This window comes from Mytilus californianus, unplaced genomic scaffold (genome assembly GCF_021869535.1).
Source record: "Mytilus californianus isolate M0D057914Y unplaced genomic scaffold, xbMytCali1.0.p SCAF_5, whole genome shotgun sequence".
Classification (NCBI taxonomy): Eukaryota; Metazoa; Mollusca; class Bivalvia; order Mytilida; family Mytilidae; genus Mytilus; species Mytilus californianus.
Window position 1 is genome coordinate 77,247,681 of NW_026262701.1, and position 21,181 is coordinate 77,268,861.

Below are 21,181 nucleotides of genomic sequence, written 5' to 3' on the forward strand. Positions count from 1 at the left end.
TTTACGCGAGCACTCCGATATAAATAAGTTTAGTTTAGTTTATAATTTCCAGACCCATTGTTTTATTTCTAGAACTTTAATATTACTGCGCAGAATAGAACTATTGATAGAGGATACCTCTGGGCCCCTTTTAGCGTAACTATTATCCTTGTGCCAAAAGCAACATAGAGGTTTTAAAGAGCCTGTGTACTCACCTTGGTATATGTGCATATTCCATAAAGGACACTCTCCAACATTATGAACGAGAATAGAATTCATGACAAAAATCTCTGTTTTGTTGATTTTGTATTGATGATCATTAAGTCTGTTTGGTTTTTCTCTATCCTCTTTAGTTTTAGCTCAAAACACAAAAGTGGATAAAAAATCTCCATTTAAGGGCAATCGCTCCTATAAAGAGTGACAGTCTACTAACTATATCGGGAAAATTTGACTTGTTAGTAGATATTGCCTTGCTGATTATTTTTGTGATATGAAGTGTCTATTTATCTATTTTAATTTTTGTCAATAAGGCAAAACGCAAACAAAAATGGTAAAAATCGTCATTAAAGGGCAATAATTCTAATAAGGAGTCGTCAGACGATTTCTTCCATTTGTCTTAATTGTAGAATTATCTTGCTGATCATTTTTGCTTCTTTAAGTTTCTAACTATCTATTATGATTTTTAAGATATAAGGCAAAATTGGTAAAAAAACATCACTAAAGGGCAATAAATCTAATGAGGAGTCGACGGACAATTTCGACCATCAGACTTATTTGTTGAACTTGTCTTGCTGATCATTTTTGCGATTAAAGTTTCACTCTATTATATTTTTCAAGATATTGGCAAAAAATAAAAAAAGGGTAAAATTTCTCATTTTTGGGCAATAACTCCTATAAGAAGTCGTCTGACAGTTTTGAAGTATGTGGATAATGTTTTGCCCTGTAAGATTTTCTCTATTTATAACGTTTTTCAAAATTAAGACAAAACTTTCATTTTGCCCCTGTGTTCGATTTTGGATACAGATCAGTAACGTTAAGTGATTCTTAGTGAAAATATAATTTAATAATACATAAAACAAGCGATTTTGTTTAGTAATGTAACGTACATAAATAAAAAAAAACGTTATCATAATAGGATGATTCGAGCAAGCGATTGTTTCAAATAGATCTGTAGATATTAAAATCAATGTTCATTTATGAGATATATATAAAAAAAAAATCTAAATAATGTTTTACATACCTTTTTTGACTGTGCGGTACTTTTTGTAATGGAACAAAAACAAACTATATTGCAAATTGGAAATATCTGTTTAAATAGCTTCCTTGGTGGGTAATATTTCATGAATCAATTAGAACGATTTATAATCTGTATTGTGTGAATAAAGGTCGCTTATATGGGATGTAACTTATACAGAACTAAAAAAGCATTAATATTTTATCCATGTGTTAAATTTTGGCTCTTATATAATTTACACGTACATAGACGTGTTATCAATTATCAACAAAACGTCCAGGTTTTGAAAATTAAACCAAAAAAAAGACAAGATAGAGCAGGGGTTCATATTGTCAGACAAGTGTTTATGTATTAATTTGATGACAGAAAAATAGACGCATTTAACATTTTATTCCAAATGCATAACTATTAAACATCTTCTACATCTGACAAATTTGAAATAATGACACGATTCCTGTTTTATCAAACACAAATTGCTCTTTTTAGAACAAGAAAAAAGGTAAGATAATTATCTATTAATTTACTGCTATGTAAAGCAGATGGAGTCTTCTTATATTTTCGAGGTTGACGCCCCTCATACATGCGATAGATATAGGAAGATGTGGTATGAGTGCCAATGAGACAACTCTCCATCCAAGTTACAATTTATAAAAGTAAACCATTATAGGTCAAGGTACGGCCTTCAACACGGATCATTGGCTCACACCGAACAGCAAGCTATAAAGGGCCCCAAAAAATTAATAGTGTAAAACCATTCAAACGGAAAAACCAACGGTCTAATCTATATAAAAACGGGAAACGAGAAACACATCTACATCTAATTATTTTGTTGTATATGCGTTTTTTTCTTCTAACGACCACTGCTCATATGTATTCTTCTATACCTTTTCTCTGTCAATGTTTTGTCTCCAAATTTTTCATTTGTTACTGTGTTTCATTCGCCATTTTACATTGTTATTATATCTTGTCAAAATATCAAACACGTTTCTTGAAGTACTCTATTTTAGTGTGGATATATGTCTCATTTATTTGTATATTAGTTAACAAGATGGCTGGTCAAGTCATGACATCATTGGTTAGATTTTAGGTATCACACAAAGAATTCCGGTCAAATTTGCGCAATCGTCGTTATGAATTTGTCATATGATATGCGGTTTTGGATCGTGAAGAAGATCACACTATGAATTTTAGATGACAAGCAGCTAAAAAAATGTTGTTCCTTTGCTTTTTTGTTCTGTTTAGTGTGATAAACGATTTTGTATAATAATTCACCACATCTCTTCTTTTTCGTTAATTCTGGACAACAACAATGATATTTAACACAGGTAGAGTTATTTTTTTACAGAGAAACACTTCAAATTGGAAATCGTCTTTGAAATAAGTTCTAGATTAAGTAACAAGCACATTTTACCACGAATATTAGCCGACTTCTCAATCTTGCACGTAATATAACGGAACTATAAACTAATGTTATACAATTGGGAGGTTTAGCGAGCTATCAAAGTAGTAAAATTGGTATAACACTTTGTAAGTTTTACAGACGTTATCTAGAGTGTGTTGGCCGTCATGGAATATCTTGCTTACAGATGTGAATGGATATTTTTCAATTATTGCAAACAAAATCAAACAACTGACACTACCACAGCTAGAATTAATGGCCGCATTGATTGGAGCACGAATAGCCGATCACGTTACATCAGTTTAACAAAAGAAAGACATAACGTTTTGGTCAGACAGTCAGATAGTACTACAGTGGTTATCAACATCAAAGCAACTGACAAAATTCATAAGAAATAGATTTACGGAAACACGGAAATTGACAAATACACAATAATGGAGATATTGCCCAACAAAAGATAATGAAATAGATTATCAACCAGGTGAACATCAGATTATGCAAATTACTGGATATAGTACATTATCATAATTACTACGAATAACAACTTATGTATTTCGATTTATACGAAACTGCCGTTCGCCAATATTATAGAGAAAACGTTTCAAGAGTGGAATATCATGATGCAACAGAGTGTTGGATAATTATTTGCCAATGAACTACATTTAAGGACGAAATTTTAAACTTGAAATTAATGGATATTATGCCAACTGTTTTCGTGAGACAACTTGTATTCTACCTAAATATCAAAGACACAATTTGCTGTGGTGGGAGAATTCATAACGCACCTGTATGTAAAAAATACGAAATTTCCTTATTTGTTACCAAAAAATCATCCTTTTACGAAATTAATTGTCCTTGATATACATAAGTACATGACACACGTAGGAGTATTATCAATAGTGACTCAGATACGACAAACTTACTGGATACCTCGGATTCGTCAATACGTAAAAAGAATTTTACGAAATTGCGTAATTTGCCAAACAATCAACAGTAAACCATATACAGCACCTGAACCGCCGCCACTCAGGAAAGTTCGATTCCTGGAAGCGGAGCCTTTTACAGTTACTGCCGTCGACTTTACTGAGGTTCTGTACGTTAGAGATAAACATGATACTGAAAACAAGGTTTTAATATGTCTATTTGTCTATTTACGTGTGCTTCAACGAGAGAGGTACACCTGTTGTACCGGATCTATCAGAACAAATATTTTTACAAGCCTTTAGAGGATTCGCTAGTTGTAAATCTATACAACACACCATGATTTCGGATAACGCTTCGACATATTTAGCCGCCTCGGAAACATTGAAGAAATTAACCCAGTCACCATCGCTAAACAATACATTGTCAACATATGGAACAAATTAGAAATTTATACCGAAAAGAGCGCCATATTATGGTGGATGGTGGAAACGTTTTATCGGAATTACAAAGACTTGTTTAGGGTTAACATTAGGTAGATCTTACGTTGCCATAGATACACTTCAAAACATTGTGACAATTATAGAAGCCATCATTAATGATAGACCATTGACCTACGTATCACCGGATATTAAGGATGAGGAGCCGTTAACTCCTTCACACTTACTGTACGGAAGAGGGATATCTTTAACACCATACCCACTAACGAAAATTGAATACATTGCCGTGAATAGTGAAAACAGGTACTGTATAAACATTTGAATAAACAGTTGAGTTTAATGGAACATTTTTGGAACTGGTGGAAATCCGAGTATATAACGACACTCAGAGAATTTCATCGCCAAACAGGAAACAATTTACAAACTGTACTATTCGAGATGTAGTTCAAGTCCAAGATGATAAACTGATGTTGTTGATGAATCGGTAACTGGAAAAGATGTTTTTGCACGAGTAGCTATAATACGAACTTGTGCAGGACATTCATCATGCTCTATAGTTAAACTGTACCCGCTCGAAATCCAAAAATACATTAACAACTTAGAGGACAAAAATTATCTTCAACAGAGAGATCGACAAAAATTCTACCAAAACGAGAGGCATCTGTGCGAGCTCGAGAGAACATTAAAAAATGGACTATCAACAAGTGAACTACTAGCGGACACCTGTATGATTTGAATAGACTTCTTTAAAAGTGGAAGCCGTTAATAAGAGAATTATTTTAATTTGTTTTAAAAGGCCAATCGATTATTTTATTTTCAGTAATATCTATTCGATTGGCATTTAAAGTAATTGATATTTTTATATTTTGACTTTTGTCGGCCCGAAGTTAGCGCGATTTCATATATGTTAACGTAGCTACCTGAAACTTATGTATTATGACGTTTTATTTATAGCAATGGCTAGACGTTGAATAAACACGATCTATACACAACGCATTCATCCACGGTACACAATAAGGGGCTCAAAGTGGTAAAAGGTATCATTGCTTCGAAAGTTTTACAAACGTTATCTAAAGTTTGTTGGCCGTCATTTCGTTTAAGTATACAGACGCATTCATTTTACAATATCTATTTCCTTTACTGTTTGTAAGGAGGTGGATTGGTAGAAAAATCTGGTTGTGTACTGTTAATTAATACATGTGGTCCACCAACAGTTTGAATTTGTTGTCCAGTCGGTTCATTTGTATTCATCACTTGATACTGATGCGCTCTATGATTTTGAACTATCGTCGTTGTTTGTCCATTAGTCATCACTACAGGTTGGGCATTTGCCATGGGTAACTGCGTCTGTTGTAGGTTAAGAATCAGCCCAGGTTGTGTTCCATTAACAAAAATTACACCCTATTAATACATAAAACAAATTTACAGATATGAAATGTTATATCTAAATATAATTGAAAAGTTACGATGCAGGCAATTTTAAAATAAAAAGGATTTCCCTTCCAGCAGTTGGTGTTTTAGCACTGACAATGATGATTTTATAGTAAAAAACAGCTAGCGAAATCTGTAAGTCTATCAAATACAAAGGCCCCAATTACTAAATAAAAAAAGCTTAGATAAATTAATGTTTCCTTTATAGGCCCGAATTGATGACATACTTTTACTCCTTTTATTCACTTTTGACTACTCAATTCAGGCTCTAGCTGTATGGAATAAAACCATTTCTCAAAAAAAGAATTAGAAACAAATGGTTTCAAAAATAATCAAATCAAACTTTCTAAAATACATGTCAGATCCTTATTCAAAAATCTCTGAAAATTTTAATTCGCTAATTTATAGTTTGAAGCAAACATGAAATGTTTATGTTTATGTTTTGGTTTCAGTTTGTTTAAATATATTGCATAATGTCATGTAATCCTGTAATTTGTATGGAGTTCATGTATGAAATCTTCTGTGAAGTACAGCCACCAATAATACTTTCTTATCGGCATGTTAGGTATGTTGTCCTATGAGCTTGATATCAGTTATTGAAAGTATTTTTTAATACTGTAAAATTTATTATTCATTTTCCTTTTTTGTTATGTATGAATTTTTTTAAAGCTGGGTGCTTTTCCCGTGTTGTTTTAAAGTGTGTTCTTATATTAAGGTTTTTTTTTTAATCTTCTGTTCGATGTTGTATTTAAAGGGGAGGATTGAGATCACAATAAACAAGTTTCACCCCGCCACATATTCGTATATTTGTCTTTAGTCGGAATCTTGTCGGAAGAGGCAATATGTCATATCTTAATGTATCAACCGTTTCGTTTCTTATACATCCGTAGCTCTCAAATATTCGGCATTAAGCTAAGTAGAATGTGAATCCAGAAAAACGCTTTGAACGCATGAAGTTTATAAAGTGTTGTTTTCGTTTTTAATGTTTTTAGTTATTAAACAAGTTGGGGTGTTAATTTTTTCCTGTTATTTTTCCTGTTAAATTTATACCCAACGTGTGTACACTCGGGGCAATATAGAGCCTGAAATATTGTATTTTGTTGGTTAATTCTTTAAAAGACTTCAATCATAAAAGTGCATTAGTCTGAACAATTAAGAAATGTGATGTTTATGTCTTGGAAAGTTTTCCCAATGATATTCGGAAATAAATTTTATACACAAGTATGATATAATTTCCTTACCGGTTGATTTGATGTTCCCCATGCAGAGCAGCAGCAGCAGAATGAAGCGGCAATAACTGCCACTACAAACTCAGCAAAAGAAAGAACAGCCAGCAAAGCTGAGGTAACCACAACTTTAGGTTCATGAAGGTCTCGCTGCAATATATAATGTAAAGACCAATAAATAAAAAAAAGTAAAATACAAACTTGCGATATGATAAGGAGTATACTTTAATGAGATAAAGCAACTTAAGAACACACACAAAAACCATCGCAAATAAAGATCTTTTTGGGGAAATATGGTTTGAATTAGAACAAATGTCGCTGCTAGAATCAAACCACAAACAAACACTTCCCCTGAATGGATAATATATACTTTTGAAATTTGCGTCGAGACGCTAGTCAGCCAGTTGTTGCGTCTTTTAAGTGTCACATTTAAAAGATTTAACAATTATATATCTTCTTTTATAATATATAAGTATTATATATGACAATAGGTGTTCATTTGATTATTGAGAGGAGTTAGCGCTATGCATTTGGAATTTTGGGTAAAACGCAATAAATACAATAGTTTTAGATACACGTTCCTCATGCATATGACACAGTTGCTTAAATTATTATCTACAAAATTATCATTGTGCACCTAATTAGTTTAATTGGCTGTTAAAGATGTGTTGGAACAACAATTGCCCTTAGCGATTCAATTAGCACAAAATAGAAAAAACTCTGTTGGTAACCATAGGCCATTCCTCAGCTCATCAACCAAAAATATTTATTCTATTTAAAGGAAAAACATCTGGCAAAGATGGTATAATTTTGTCATGTTGATATATTCAGATATTGTCCATGCAGCTTCTTTGTAAGCACGGCCATACATGATAAACATTATTCTAAATACCTTATTTTTTTTCCCCCGAAAAATGAATTGTATCTCAGTGAATAATTAGTTTTGAAATTATGTTTATCTTCAAAATATCGTTTTTAAAAAATATATTCTTTCCTATATGAAATAAGTATATTTATTGTTATGAAGAACAATGTATAAGCAGCTAAATCGTTCTTATACTTTTAACTATTTTTAACAACATATAGATGAGAAATAAAAACATATACCAAATATAATCAATAATATTTCAGAACTTTATTCGTTCTTGACTTTACAATGTCCCATGCCCCAAGCATCACTAAAGAGACTTATTGTAGATTTTTCAATATACTAGTTTTGCTCATATGCATGGGTGTAATACGATTTAATTTCTTTCGACTTGTTTTAACTGTCAGGTCTTGTCTTGGATGGAGGAGGTTGTGGGTGTGATGCAGAATTCTAAAAGATTTAAACCAATTGCTTTGATATCTTAAAGAAACTGAAACTGTCCCATTAGAATCAACATTCGTTTATGCGAAACGATTTTCATGTGAAGGATTTTATGGCATTATATTTGTGCAAAATGTACACCCTAGATTAAGGAAAATTGATGAAAATTTGACTTCCGATACGTATCTTTATTGCCATTTGCTTTGCCATAGAGTTCATACAAAATTAGTAATTTAATCAAATATTTAACAGATTTGAATTTGCAATGGTAACTCACAAGACAAAAAATACATTTCTATAGTTCCAACTTGAGATTCAGATTAAAGGATACATTGCTTGGCCATCTGAACGATCAGTAATTTACAAGTTGTAGAATATTAGTGTATTTAGACATATGATGTTAACTTCATTCGGGTCTTAGTGCCCACGCATTTGATTTTGTTTAAATAGTTTTTAGAGTTAGTTTTGTTTTACAAAATCATGCCACATCAACTTCCAAAATTTGACCTAATCAATTCAACTAGATCCCAAAATAAACTCAAAACGTCCATAACATAATCATGGCCGTCAAGTGAAATATCGTAACCTTTTGGCCCAATTTTCATTTTAGTTTCTTTACGATTCTACAGGGGAATGGACTATATAGTGCATATTTTTTTCTTTTTATTTTTCAATGATTTCATCGTTAGCTAACATTGATTATTTTTATGTGGTATTAGACAATTTATGAAAAAAAGAGGATTCGGTAAAGGTAACTGAAGACCGACATCAGTCGACGTCGCGAGTTGATAATATTCCCAAATCCTTTACTTCATATTAATTATCATATAACCCTCTTCGTGTAAAACGACTATTTTTGGTTTTGATCATAAAATCAAGGGAACTGCCTAAATAAATTTTTTTTTTTGTCTATTTACTCTTTAACGAATTTGAAATAGTTGCATCAACACGGTTCATGTATATTTATAGGCATTATAAACGTAAGGGAAAGTTGAATATAACTTAAAATGTAATAGATATTTGATTCTGCGATTGTTGTTTAAAGTGAAGACCTAATTGTGCTTCAGCATATGGTGTATCAATATATTGAATTTCCGATATATGATATAGGCACCGATAGGCTTGATCGTCATCGTCGAAGGTATGCAGTTGTAAACTTTGATTCTACTGGCTGCCTGGCCATCTGCTAAATAATCATGTTCGCTATACAAAGTTCAATGAAATTGCTCAAAAAAAAAAAAACTTCTTACAAGTCATGTGCCTGTAGCTAACAAGCAATCGCGTTATAACCTGTTGACTTGACCTTGAATAGTGTGTGCTAGAAAAAAACAAGGAACACCCTGCATCGTGACAACCCTAGTGTATTGCATTAGGTGAGACGACACGTTGACTTTTTAACCGGTCCACGTGTGGAATATTCAACTCGTTTAAATCTATACATGCACGACGTAATCCAGGGCGTTTTATAATCGAGAAAAATTCAAATAAAATGCATTCATTATACTTTTCTGTAATATATCATACAAAATTAAAATTGATAAAAGATGTAAAAAATGCTTTTCATCCAGAAAACCCTTAGAAATCTAAACAACAAATAAAAATAAGATAAGTTAGAATGAAATAAGGTGAAATGCTCCCGACCACTGTCTATTAATTTAAACCAAACTCAAATAAAAATATCTTCAATGACTAAATCTGTTCTGTTCTTCCTCTATTATATTATTATAAACAACAGTAAAATCATTGAACAATTCATTAAGATTGACGCCTTTCAATGATTATTAAATGTTTGTGTACTGTTTCCTCGTGGGTTCGAACTTAAATGCTTTGGTTTAAAGGTAGTTCACGGCAAGAGTCCTCTAAATTTCAAAGGCGGTGATTTGTATTCCTTAGCAGATGCATATAGAGTATTGTTTTTCAACGTTATAAGTAACACAACTATGTTATGTACTCATGAAAGCGGTGCTTCCGTATTTTGTCAAACGTTAGAAGTAACACAACTACGTTCTGTACTCATGACACCGGTACTTCTTGCTTTCTTGCTGTATAAATATTCGGTAGAAAAGGTACTGTAGAAGAAGAACCAATTGGCAAAGTGTTAGGAGGCACTGTAGAACTTGAACTCGGTAAAGCACGATTACTGGATGATGTTTCACCAACAGTTACAGCTAATGCTTTGGAAGGTTCCGTGATTCTTTCTGTTAACGTCTGCCCCATACGTATCTTATCGTCATTATCAACCCGCTGGTACAAAAAAAGAAATGCTACTTACTTATGTCCAGTAAAAGCCATTATCTGTGCATTGCAATATGAGTTTAAAGCTAGATCGGTTACCCCGGTAACATGGAATAGAATGGTTTGTGTAGATTTCAGACAAACTCAAATATGTCATTTATGTCAAGTATTGCCAAGGTTTTTGTCGCCCACAGAAATGTTGTAATACTATGTAGGGTCCTTCTCACAGAACTGATCTTTTGGTCTATGTCATAGTTTGTCACACGCAGGATTTAATTTATCTATAATCTTTCGAAAGGAGGACAAAGAATCGGAATATTTGGACATTTTTCCTCAAGTCTTTTCTTTGTCACTGCTGAATTGTTTTTTTTGTGTCAGCGCATCCAAAGTTTTAACAACATATTTAAGCCCCGTCTTCGGATCTTTTTTCACTTGTCATTTGTGGCATATTTTCCATTCCTCGTTGACAAAAGTAAAAACGAATATCGAATTAAAGTTATTTTAAAGTCCAAACGATGTACTTGGGGATAGATATATTGAAGTAACTATATAGTTTTCTTCTGTCAGATTCGCCAATAGAAGTATAATGCTCGACGTCTCCTAAACCCATGCGTTTTAGTTCTGTCATTGCCGCTTTGGAATTTTCTCTGAAAGCGCTGACAACTTTCATTATTTACAATGTTAAAGTGTGTATTGTTCGGTGGAACCTTTAAATATCTATTCAATGAATATCTCAAGCACTGTAGTGAATTTGTTTTATAATGATTTCCACAAGCTTTACGTACATCCAAATAGTCTATTTATTCCATCTAGTTTTAATGTTTCATAATGTTCGAATCCTAGATCCGTTTTCTTTCTTTTAAATACTGAAATATTAGATTGATTGATTGGTGTTTAACGCCACTTTTAACATTATTGTGTTATTTCGTTGCGGCCAGTTTTTATTGTTGGAGGAAACCGGAGTGCCCGGACAGAACCACCGACCTTTGGTAGGAAAACTGACAATCCTAGTCAATTTAGATTTAAGTCGTGTGCACCTGCCCCGTGCGGGATCGAACTCACAACCTCAGTGTTGACTGGCTAGTGATACAGTAGTTAGACTACTTAGACCACTAGGCCACCGAAGCCCCCTACCGGGAAATAGTAGCAGCTGCTATATTCTGCTTTATTGTTTTATCAGCACTCATTTTCAAACATTTTTGCTCGATTTCTTCATCAGTTGTATCGTCAAATCGTCAGGCTTCATCTTTAGAAAGCGTAAGAACACATCAGCTATAAGCTACATGGAAATCAATAGATCATTAGATTACGCGATCAGTGGGTGGAGCATACCCATTAAGAGTTACAGTCAAAATACCCGGTCAGGGGTCGGAATATGCATGTGTATATTTGACGTCAGGTTTTGAGAAGTGAAATCTAGATCATTTGTGTGTTTAGCGTTTTATCAATTATATACTCAATACGGTTTGCACAACCGCACAAAATGTTATTATGCTTTGAACCAACTAGCATGATTATTTAGACAGTGTACAAAATTGATGAACGGTTTTGGTTTTCTCCTTCACCGTTCAACGATTTTCGACACTATCTTTATAATCGTGTTAGTTTGGTCAAAGCATGATAACTTATATTGTTGGCGTGATTTTTTTTTGGACTGCATATGATCAAACAAAGTAAAACTCATTATTCCCACGTATCATAAACTAAAACAATCGACTGTTTGCCACGATGTAAAATGACAAACTAGAGTCAAAATATTTACGTTACATATGCATGTGACAAGGTCCATAATTATATGGAAGATCATTTACAGCTAAACTGTTGGGTAATAACAATAATTGTATAAGGTTCGGCCCAACACATCTTACAACGATTATGAAAAACAAACCATGTTTTCAACCTGACATCGGGAATATCTGTTTTTATGGAAAATTTGGGATTCATTTTTTTCTACATGTGGAGCAGATCTGCTTACCCTTCCGGAGTACATGAGAAGACCCCCAGTTTTTGGTAGGGCTTGTCTTTCTCGGTCTTTGGTTTTTCTCTGTTGTGTTTTGTGTACTGTTGTTTGTCTTTTTCTTTTTTAGCCATGGCGTTGTCAATATAACAATAAGGAAATGAGGTATGATTACCAATGAGACAACTATCCACCAAATGAAGTGGCAATTATAGGCAACCATACGGCTTTCAACAATGAGAAAAAACCCATACCGTATAGTCGGCTATAAAGGGCCCGACATGAAAAATATGAAACAATTCAATTGAAAAAACTAACGGCCTAATTATAATTTATAACAAAACAACTTACGATAAAACAAATATGACAGACATCAACCAACGACAACCACCATAACACTGCAGGCTTCTGACTTGGGAAGGCACAGAAAGAAAGTGGTGGGGTTAAACATGTTTGTGAGCTCTCAACCCTCCCCTAACCTGGTATAGTGGTGTAACAGCACAACATAAGAACAAACTATAAAAATCAGTTGCAAAAGGCTAAACTCATCAGGTCAGTTTATTTTGGACTTGAATTTCCCTTTGGTATCCTTCGCCTCTTTTTTCATCTCGTGATAAACATTTTGTCCTTTTATATTTTGGCATTGCTATATAATTGTACTGCTTTATTCTTATAATTTAATTGTAATAATGATTCCCTATTTAGATTTCATAGGAATGTTGAATTTCAAATCTCGAATTCCTAAAATTAAGAAAAACACCCCATATAAGATAAGTAACACCGCGGCAAATTTTAAAGAAATATGATTAAAACAAAAGGCATAATGCATAATGCATATTGATATGTTCCTTATGTCGTAACTACAATACCCTTCCCTTTTCACGAATGTGACTTACCGAATTAGACTAGTTACCGGATATGTAATAACATAAACAACACGACGGGTGCCACATGTGGAGCAGGATCTGCTTACCCTTCTGAAGCACCTGAGATCACCCCCAGTGGGGTTCGTGTTGCTTAGTCTTTAGTTTTCTATGTTGTGTCATCTGTACTATTATTTGTCTGGTTTTTTTTTATTTTTTGGCCATGGCGTTGTCAGTTTGTTTTCAATCTATGAGTTTGACTGTCCCCCTTGTATCGTTCGTCCCTCTTGAATGGAAAACAAATATCAATTAAGCACTTTAAAGTACCCTTTTTGAGATGTGAAAGGTTCTTTTAAGTTTAAAACAATTAAAAGTAAGATTGTTATTTAACCTTAATTTGACAGTGAATTTCTGAAAAAATAATCTACAGTTAGAACAATAAACTGATGTCAGAGAAATGGGTTAATAACGAATAAACCATGTAAATAACTTTGTTATTCCTACTCGATAATTATAGAATAACTCATCGAAGAATTCAAATAGAGAAAAATATTCAACGAATGACTGAGCAACACATTACTTCATGAGTTAATTATCAATGTTTTTCGGTCACGGGATGAATATGTTTTGATATTTTAATTCTTTGATTAATTATTCTTCTTATTACATTGATATTGGGCTTTTTAGTTGAAATAAAGTAGAAAATGCAAGGAACTTTACCTTTTTCTACGCATTCAGAATTTGTTTTGATGCACCACCATCGAAAACGTCTTGACAACACCTAATGTTATTTGACGTCAGAGGAGTGAAATTATCGAGTTTATTTCACATGTAAAATTATCGGTTTTTATTTCGCTGAGAAATTACGGTTATTCTTTGCAACCAATATGATAAACATGATTACTTACTAATGCTGCTCCAATAACTGCAAGACCGAACATAGTGGGAATAAAAACTGATGCTCCAATTATGCTACACACCATGAAACTAATTTTCTGAGAAAAACAAATATTAAGAGAAAATGAACATATATATGATAAAAATTAATTCGTTTATGTTCACATTTCCTATGTTTTGAACTGAGACTTTGCTTTTTCTAGTTTATATTGAAATATTATCCTTAACCCTTCCCATTTCAGGTTTTTTAGACCTTTACTTATCAAAAGACACTACCAAAGTTCAATTGAATACTGCATTCGCACCAAAGACCATACACTAGCCATATTGGACTCATATGAAAGATAATTAATTGAATATTTCCGAAAATTAAATTTGAAGATAATTTGTCTTTTTTAGGTCACGTGGTATCGTTTCAAAAGTAACGTGACTGATTGGGAAAATGTCGTGGATTAACTGTTTTTTTTAAATTTCAACTCTTTCCTCGATCAGTAGATTAATAAAACGTACATAATAGTATGCAGAAAAAAACAAAGGAAAACCATTGAACTTTTAAACAGCAGTAATATAGCTAATAAGGTTAAAATACCTAACAAAAGGTACGAAGAAGATGAAACGAAGACTTATCAATTTGAAAGATCAAGTATTCCTTTTTTTGAATAAGGAGTCAATTCAAACTTTCTGACGAAGTCGCGTATTCATATGTGCGATTTTTTGTTGTTGTTTGTATATGAACTGGCCATGTTACATGTTAAAATGTTAAACTATGATGAAATATAAAACGTTTCTAATAACGTTTATCTAAACAAATACAACAGTTTATTTAAAAAAAAAAATTATATGGTAAAAGCCAAACACAATTCGTCCTTTTAAAAGAATTTTTTCTTTGGTATGAGCCTACTACTTTAATATTTCTTATCATTATAATATAATATACTGATAAGAAGTATTAAAGTAGTAGGCTCATACCAAAAAAAATTTCTTTTTAAAGATTTTTTTATATTATAAATACTTACCAGACATCTCCAGTTGGATTCTCTCTGTCTTGTCATACAGAAAGGCAGCAAACCGGTTAAAATGTACTGCAATGATACAATTGAACACCAACAATAATGTATTTTTCGGGAAATGAGATAAAATTAATCACATTCAGGGGTTCGGTCAGCAATTTTCAATTGAATGAACGATTATAACTAAATAACAAACGCACAATACATCATGTTGAATATGCTTGCTATCCTTAAATAACACTAAATGGGTTTTTTCTGTCTATTCACAGGGAACACAGATACAGATTTAATATCAATGTAACACAACAGTATCCTTCAAAATTCTAAGTTTGTCCACAAAGAGACAGAAAATATATCAAGGGGAGTACAAAATCAGTGGTCCAATAGAAATCTTAATATTATTCTTAAATCCTAAATTCCCTATCCTACAACTCTTAAAAAAATCAAAGATTCAAAAGTAATTATGCAAATTTTGACAGTGTTTGTTTTTTCAATTTTAGTTTTACCAAATATCCCAAAACATATACTTCACCTACTTGACGTTGCATCTTGTGGTCCACTGCAACATATAAATGATAATGTGTCATAATACTACCCGTCAGAACCCTTCATGTTATGACAGATACGCTGTATATGAAATCGCTTGCATACAATACAGTAATGTTTGCTGAAAACTTAAACATGTTAAAGGGAATTTTAGAAAGTTGATGAAGTTGGTCAAAATGTAACGGCCATATACTTTATTGGTAAAAAATTACCAGAATAAAAATGCCAAAATAAGAAGAAAAAAGGAAAAAAAATATAAAGGACGATATCAAGATTTTCTTTTTCAACCACAATTTTAGCTAATTTTAAATCAACTGAATCCAGACCCAGCTGTGAATGTGCATCACAAAAACCACCATTAGGCATTGAAAATATAAGTGATATTTGTGAAAGGAAAATTGACAAAGTTGGTCCATTGTGATAATTGCATATGAAAACATCAGACACAGTGAAATATTGCGCTAAATTTAGGGATGTAAAAAGGCAAACGAATAGTACACATTGTGAGGAAATGGAATAGATATATGCAATATTTGCATTGTTTATTATTCTCTGTTAGATAATAATTGTTTGATTCTAACTTTTTCACTTATTTTGCATTTGAATTGGTTTACAAAACTTTGAAGGCGAAAAGGGAATGTTCAGGGTCGTACATCAGAGCTAAATATACTTTGGGCAAATTGAGGTAATAAAATGAACCGCCATTGATGTTTTAATAAATTTTTACTTGATATGAATGCTGCAGTTTATCAGATGAATGATAGATTTGCAGGTCAAAGTTTTCACTAGAATATTAGTTTAAAACTTCTTAAAACGCACAACTCTTTTCAATTAGGTTGGCGAACTGTCTGGTACCTAGAGAAAAAAATCAAAACTTTTAGACCATAATTTTTAAATAATAAGACTGCAATACCATTTCATTGCTACAATAACAATTTTGCATACACTTTTTTAGGAATATATTTATTGTAATCGGCCATTTGAAAGGTAAGATAGTAACTTCTGTATTGCTAAATATCTAATTTAATTTACAAAATGTTGTCTTATGCATTCATCAAAGCTGTTTTAAATCAAAATCTAAAATACCCTGTTTAAATGTGTTTTCATGAAGTTTCAAAGCTAGGGAAATCAGACAGTCCTTTCAATATTTTATGTAACCAGATATTAGATTATCTATCCGTGGATACGTATTGCCAACATATTTCAACTGCAAATATAATTTACTGAATATTGCATGTTCTAATTCAAACGGATGTCTAATTCTTACAAAAGACAGGCGAAAGATACCAAAGATACCAAAAGGATATTCAAACTCATTAGTTACCGAAAAACTGGCAACCCATGGCAATAAAATGAAAAAACGACAAACAGACAAACGGCAGTAAACAAAACACTGCATAGAAAACAAAAGACTGAGCAACACGAACCCAACTAAAAACTGGGGAAAACTATGGTGCTCCGATAGAGTTAGAAGATCCTACTCCACATGTGGCACCCGTCGTGCTGCTCGTGTAAGTTCAAACCTGGTGATAAGACTAATTCGATAGGAAACAAGGAATGAAGGTTACGACAATTGGAACATATCCGTCCTCATCTGTGAACCAGATATTCCATAACGGTCAACCAACTCGTGATGGCGTCTGTAAAATTTTCAAAGAGATGACTTGAACATCACCACTTGGAACTCTTGGTTTAATAGCTTCCTTGTGAAGAGCAACCATCTATCAATGAAATCATGGATCGAAAAGCTAGCTCTAGATTACCTTATGTAAAGCTGAAATTATCTCGATCCTTTGTCGAACAGTTTTTGTTCTCAAGTTCTCATCATTGTTAATTTCTAGATGTAATTCAAGATATCCTTTTTTTCTAGTTCAATGGGATAGATGCGTTAAATATAGTCACCAAACTTGGAATTATTCCGTGAGAGGACAGTGATACACCAGTTGGTTAACATTTCTGACCAGTTTGAATTGTTTTACACTAGTTATTTTTGGGGTCCGGTATAGCTTGGTGTTCGGTGTTACCCAAGGCTTCATGTTGAAGGCCGTACTTTGAACTTTATTTGTTAACTTTTTATACATTGTGACTTGGATGGAGAGTTGTCTCATTGTCACTCATACCCCATCTTCTTATTTATATGAACCACAGACAACAACTGAACTACAGGCTCCTGACTTGGGACAGGCACATAAGGAATGTGGCGATTTAACATGTTTTGGGCGCTCATCCACCTAACAAACTGTAAATATCAGTTGCAATTGGCTTAATTCAAAAGATCAGTATGACGTACAAATACAACTTACATAAAAACAATAGACACAAAGTCCCGAACTAAGAGTACTCCAAGTTATTTAATATAAACCACTGTTGCAACATCAGGAATAGCTCACCCTTGGTGGATTAAACTATATTATTTTGGTCATAAATTTCATCACGTATTCAAGTATGTATAAATCCTTGACATCATTTTTTATGTTTGATCGTTTCTGATGAAGCTTAAACAGTAAAGTGCTTTTGTTACACCACATTCATAAATGGGTGTTTTCATTTTACACTTCATTTCATCTTTAGACAGTAGTTTTGAAGGGCGTTTTCGGAATCAACGTTAATTTTCATAAAAGGTTAGCAATCCTTATACGATTTAAAATCATTTTGAAGTTTGATATGTAAATTTGATTTACGTACTAGTGAGTCAGAACTGTATATAAATACTCGCATAAATCAACAACCATACAGTATGACGCATGCATTAACAACCAACAACATAGTTCCCGTTAAATGAATATTGTCTATCATTTATTCTAGAAATAAAAAAATAATGTTTTTGTTCTTATCCCATATCATGATTTATATCATTCATTGTACACATGATTTCTGTTCTTCTTGAAAAATGCATTACTTTGTTTTCAACAATTTCACCTGTGTTTCAGACTGTCAATTGACTCCTTTCATTCGAGCGAAAACTAGTTTGTTTTAATTCTAAAATTCAAATAAACATTTGGCATTTTATCAATTTTTTTTGGGGTTCGTGTTGCTCAGTCTTTAATGTTTAGTGTACTGTTGTTTTTTCTGTTGATCTTTTTTTCTTTTTTAGCCATGGTGTTGTACGTATATTTTCGACCTATGAGTTTGAATAACCCTTTGGTATCGTTCGCCTCTCTTTTATAACCTGAACATACAATATTATATCTCCGACTATTAAATCTAAAACGACTTGATTTTCGAAAACCTGGAAGGTTCAAATACAGCACTTTACCTTTTTAATTTTAAAAATCATTCACAAAATGCCTTCTCTGGTGTAATGCTATTGTTTGTTTTTCTTCTCTTCAACTTTTACAAATATGTCCTGTTCCTTATTTGCATTTTAAGACCGTGAAAGTGTACACACCAGAGCTTGCGTTTTTCAGTAGGCCTAATACATACAGACTGTCTTACGTACAGATATTTATACATGAAATTATCAATTACTTATCACTATCTCAATACTATCCGTGTTACGGTTCAAAAAGGGTGACTGCACGAAAATTTATTAACTCAACGTTATCAAACCTCTCAATATATCTGAAATACTGTGGTTCTACGAAATTACAACCTTTTTATTCCCTTATTGAAATGGAATAAGTAAGGCGCGAAATATTTTCTGTTAGGTTAAAAAAATGCTGATCGGACACTATCTTAGGAACACATGACAAACTGTCCCAAATATTCAAGTACAAAGTCTGAAGTGCATTGATGATTGAAACAATATGTGCAATATTCTGAATTTTACATGTAGTAGTAATGCTAGCTTCAACTGGCCATTAATTCGTGCATATTCTGAACGAAAACAAATTGATCGAATAAATAAATGCAGTAAACAGTAGGTTGCCAAAAGGATCGAGACCGGGTGATTTGACAGGGTAAACGTAAATTGCTATGCATCATCCGCTAAGCGAATCAACTCATTCAATATATAACGAACTAAAATTGGACACAATCGATAAAATTAATTGATTATACGACTATTGAAGGCAACAGAACAGTAGATTACCGACGTTCAAATCACATTTATCGGACAACATCAGTAATGCATATCCAACTCAGTCAAAATGTAACAATCGGATATAGGAATAGAAAAAGTGGACGACTTTTCTGGGGTTTTGTTTATCTAAGACTGCTAAAACAGTGAGTTGATACAAATATATATCGTATGGGTCAACTAATTCGTGATAGTGACCGTACAAAGTATGTACTGCCGACTCCACTGGTAAGTTGGGATACCAGCATATCGTATTTGTCAACCAATTTGTGATGATGATCGTAAAACACATGTAGTGTCAGTTTCAGTGGGTCTTCATTATAACTCTGTTGGAACAGTTTTTTGTGTAAGAAGTACATCCCTACAAATGAAGCTCAAATGGTGTGAACATTCACGACCGGAACGTATCAGTTGTGGTAAGTAAACACCATACGATTGGGCAGAGGGTATGCTAATGCTGGGAAATGGGAAGTTGACGATTGGAAATTTGAAATTGTCACGTTTGTCATATATGTTAGTTTGAAGTTGTTCATCTGTGTAAATATACGAGAAAAATATCAAGACATGAAGCAGACTTTTTTGTTTCGGTAGTATCAGTAATCTCAAGACCACTGGGATATATGAGATGCAATCACTCACTAAAATTTGGATTATTTGATGAAAGGACATCAATGTATCTAAAAGTGAAATTAAAACACTTTGCTTATATTTGTCTCTCAGATGTGAATTCTGCTTAATATAAGTACAAAAAACAAAAAAGTAGTCAACCATCCAAGGTGTAAAACTGGTACCCGTTGCTATACTGACTATCTGTTGAAATATCAATCCCCAAACTCAACAAATATGATGTCGATCATAAAGTCAGTAAGAGTCGACTAAATCAGTAATATAGGACTGATGAAAGGTTGGAACCTCAAAAAACAATTCAAAGGTAGACAAACAAAAAGTTTACCAAACTTTCTATGCTGTAATGTTTTTTATAAAGAGTCCGTACTTTAATCAGACCATGATAAAAATGTGTTCGTCCTTCAGATCCAAATGGACAACTAAAAGCGAAATGCCTGATGCAGGATGAAACAAGTCAAATATACCTTTTTTCTATGCCTTTTTCGACAGTAAGATAAATAGAAAATATATGGTAGATTAAGACGTAAAGATGTCTCCATAAACAGTAAACAAGATTATGCCGTGAACAGCATGTTCGCAAAATGCACTTTATCAACGTGAAATATTATAACAAAAAAAAGTACAGAACCTTATTCTGGTAATTTATAAATGTCATAAGCTCAAGTATTATTGTTAAGAAATCAGAAAATTAGACAGTTTATTTTTAAATGTTAACAAAACATAATATTCCATAAGATTATCTTATCTTAAAAAAACATTTGGGGCCCATTATAGCTTACAGTTCTGTGTGAGCTAATGTTCCGCGTTGAAGGCCGTACTTTGACCTATAATGGTTTACTTTTACAAATTGTGATTTGGATGGTGAGTTGTCTCATTGGCACTCAAACTACATCTTCTTATATCTATTAATAGCAATTGGTACCGTGTACACTATACAAATATGGGTAGTTTCCTTTCTTTTAAACAACATATGTTACATATGAAATATTAACGTGTCTTGTAATTTTCTCTGATAATTAAACAGTACTGTATAACTAGTATGTATTAGTATCACAATATATCATAAAAAGAAATTCTTTCGAATGCAGA

At 32.8% G+C, this 21,181-nt stretch overlaps 1 protein-coding gene across 9 annotated transcripts in view; it reads right to left on the bottom strand.

Moving 5' to 3' along the window:
• Positions 1-4,735: 4,735 nt before the first annotated feature.
• The window catches only part of LOC127703077 (uncharacterized), a 126,502-nt gene continuing 110,056 nt past the window's right edge, over positions 4,736-21,181 (bottom strand). For 5 of the 9 annotated variants that reach the window (XR_007982658.1, XM_052207478.1, XM_052207471.1 and 2 more), the window contains 4 exons: positions 14,908-14,973; positions 13,903-13,989; positions 6,646-6,780; positions 4,736-5,374 (listed from right to left, as the gene is read on the bottom strand). Coding sequence is in view for 5 of the 9 variants with exons in the window: in XM_052207478.1 (XP_052063438.1) it covers positions 5,111-5,374; positions 6,646-6,780; positions 13,903-13,989; positions 14,908-14,973 (552 nt within the window). In the remaining 4 variants the exon portion in view is untranslated. Of the gene's footprint in view, positions 5,375-6,645; positions 6,781-13,902; positions 13,990-14,907; positions 14,974-15,437; positions 16,828-17,750; positions 21,166-21,181 lie in introns of those variants that run through there. The other 4 variants (XR_007982657.1, XR_007982656.1, XR_007982659.1 and 1 more) reach the window with 3 other exon arrangements.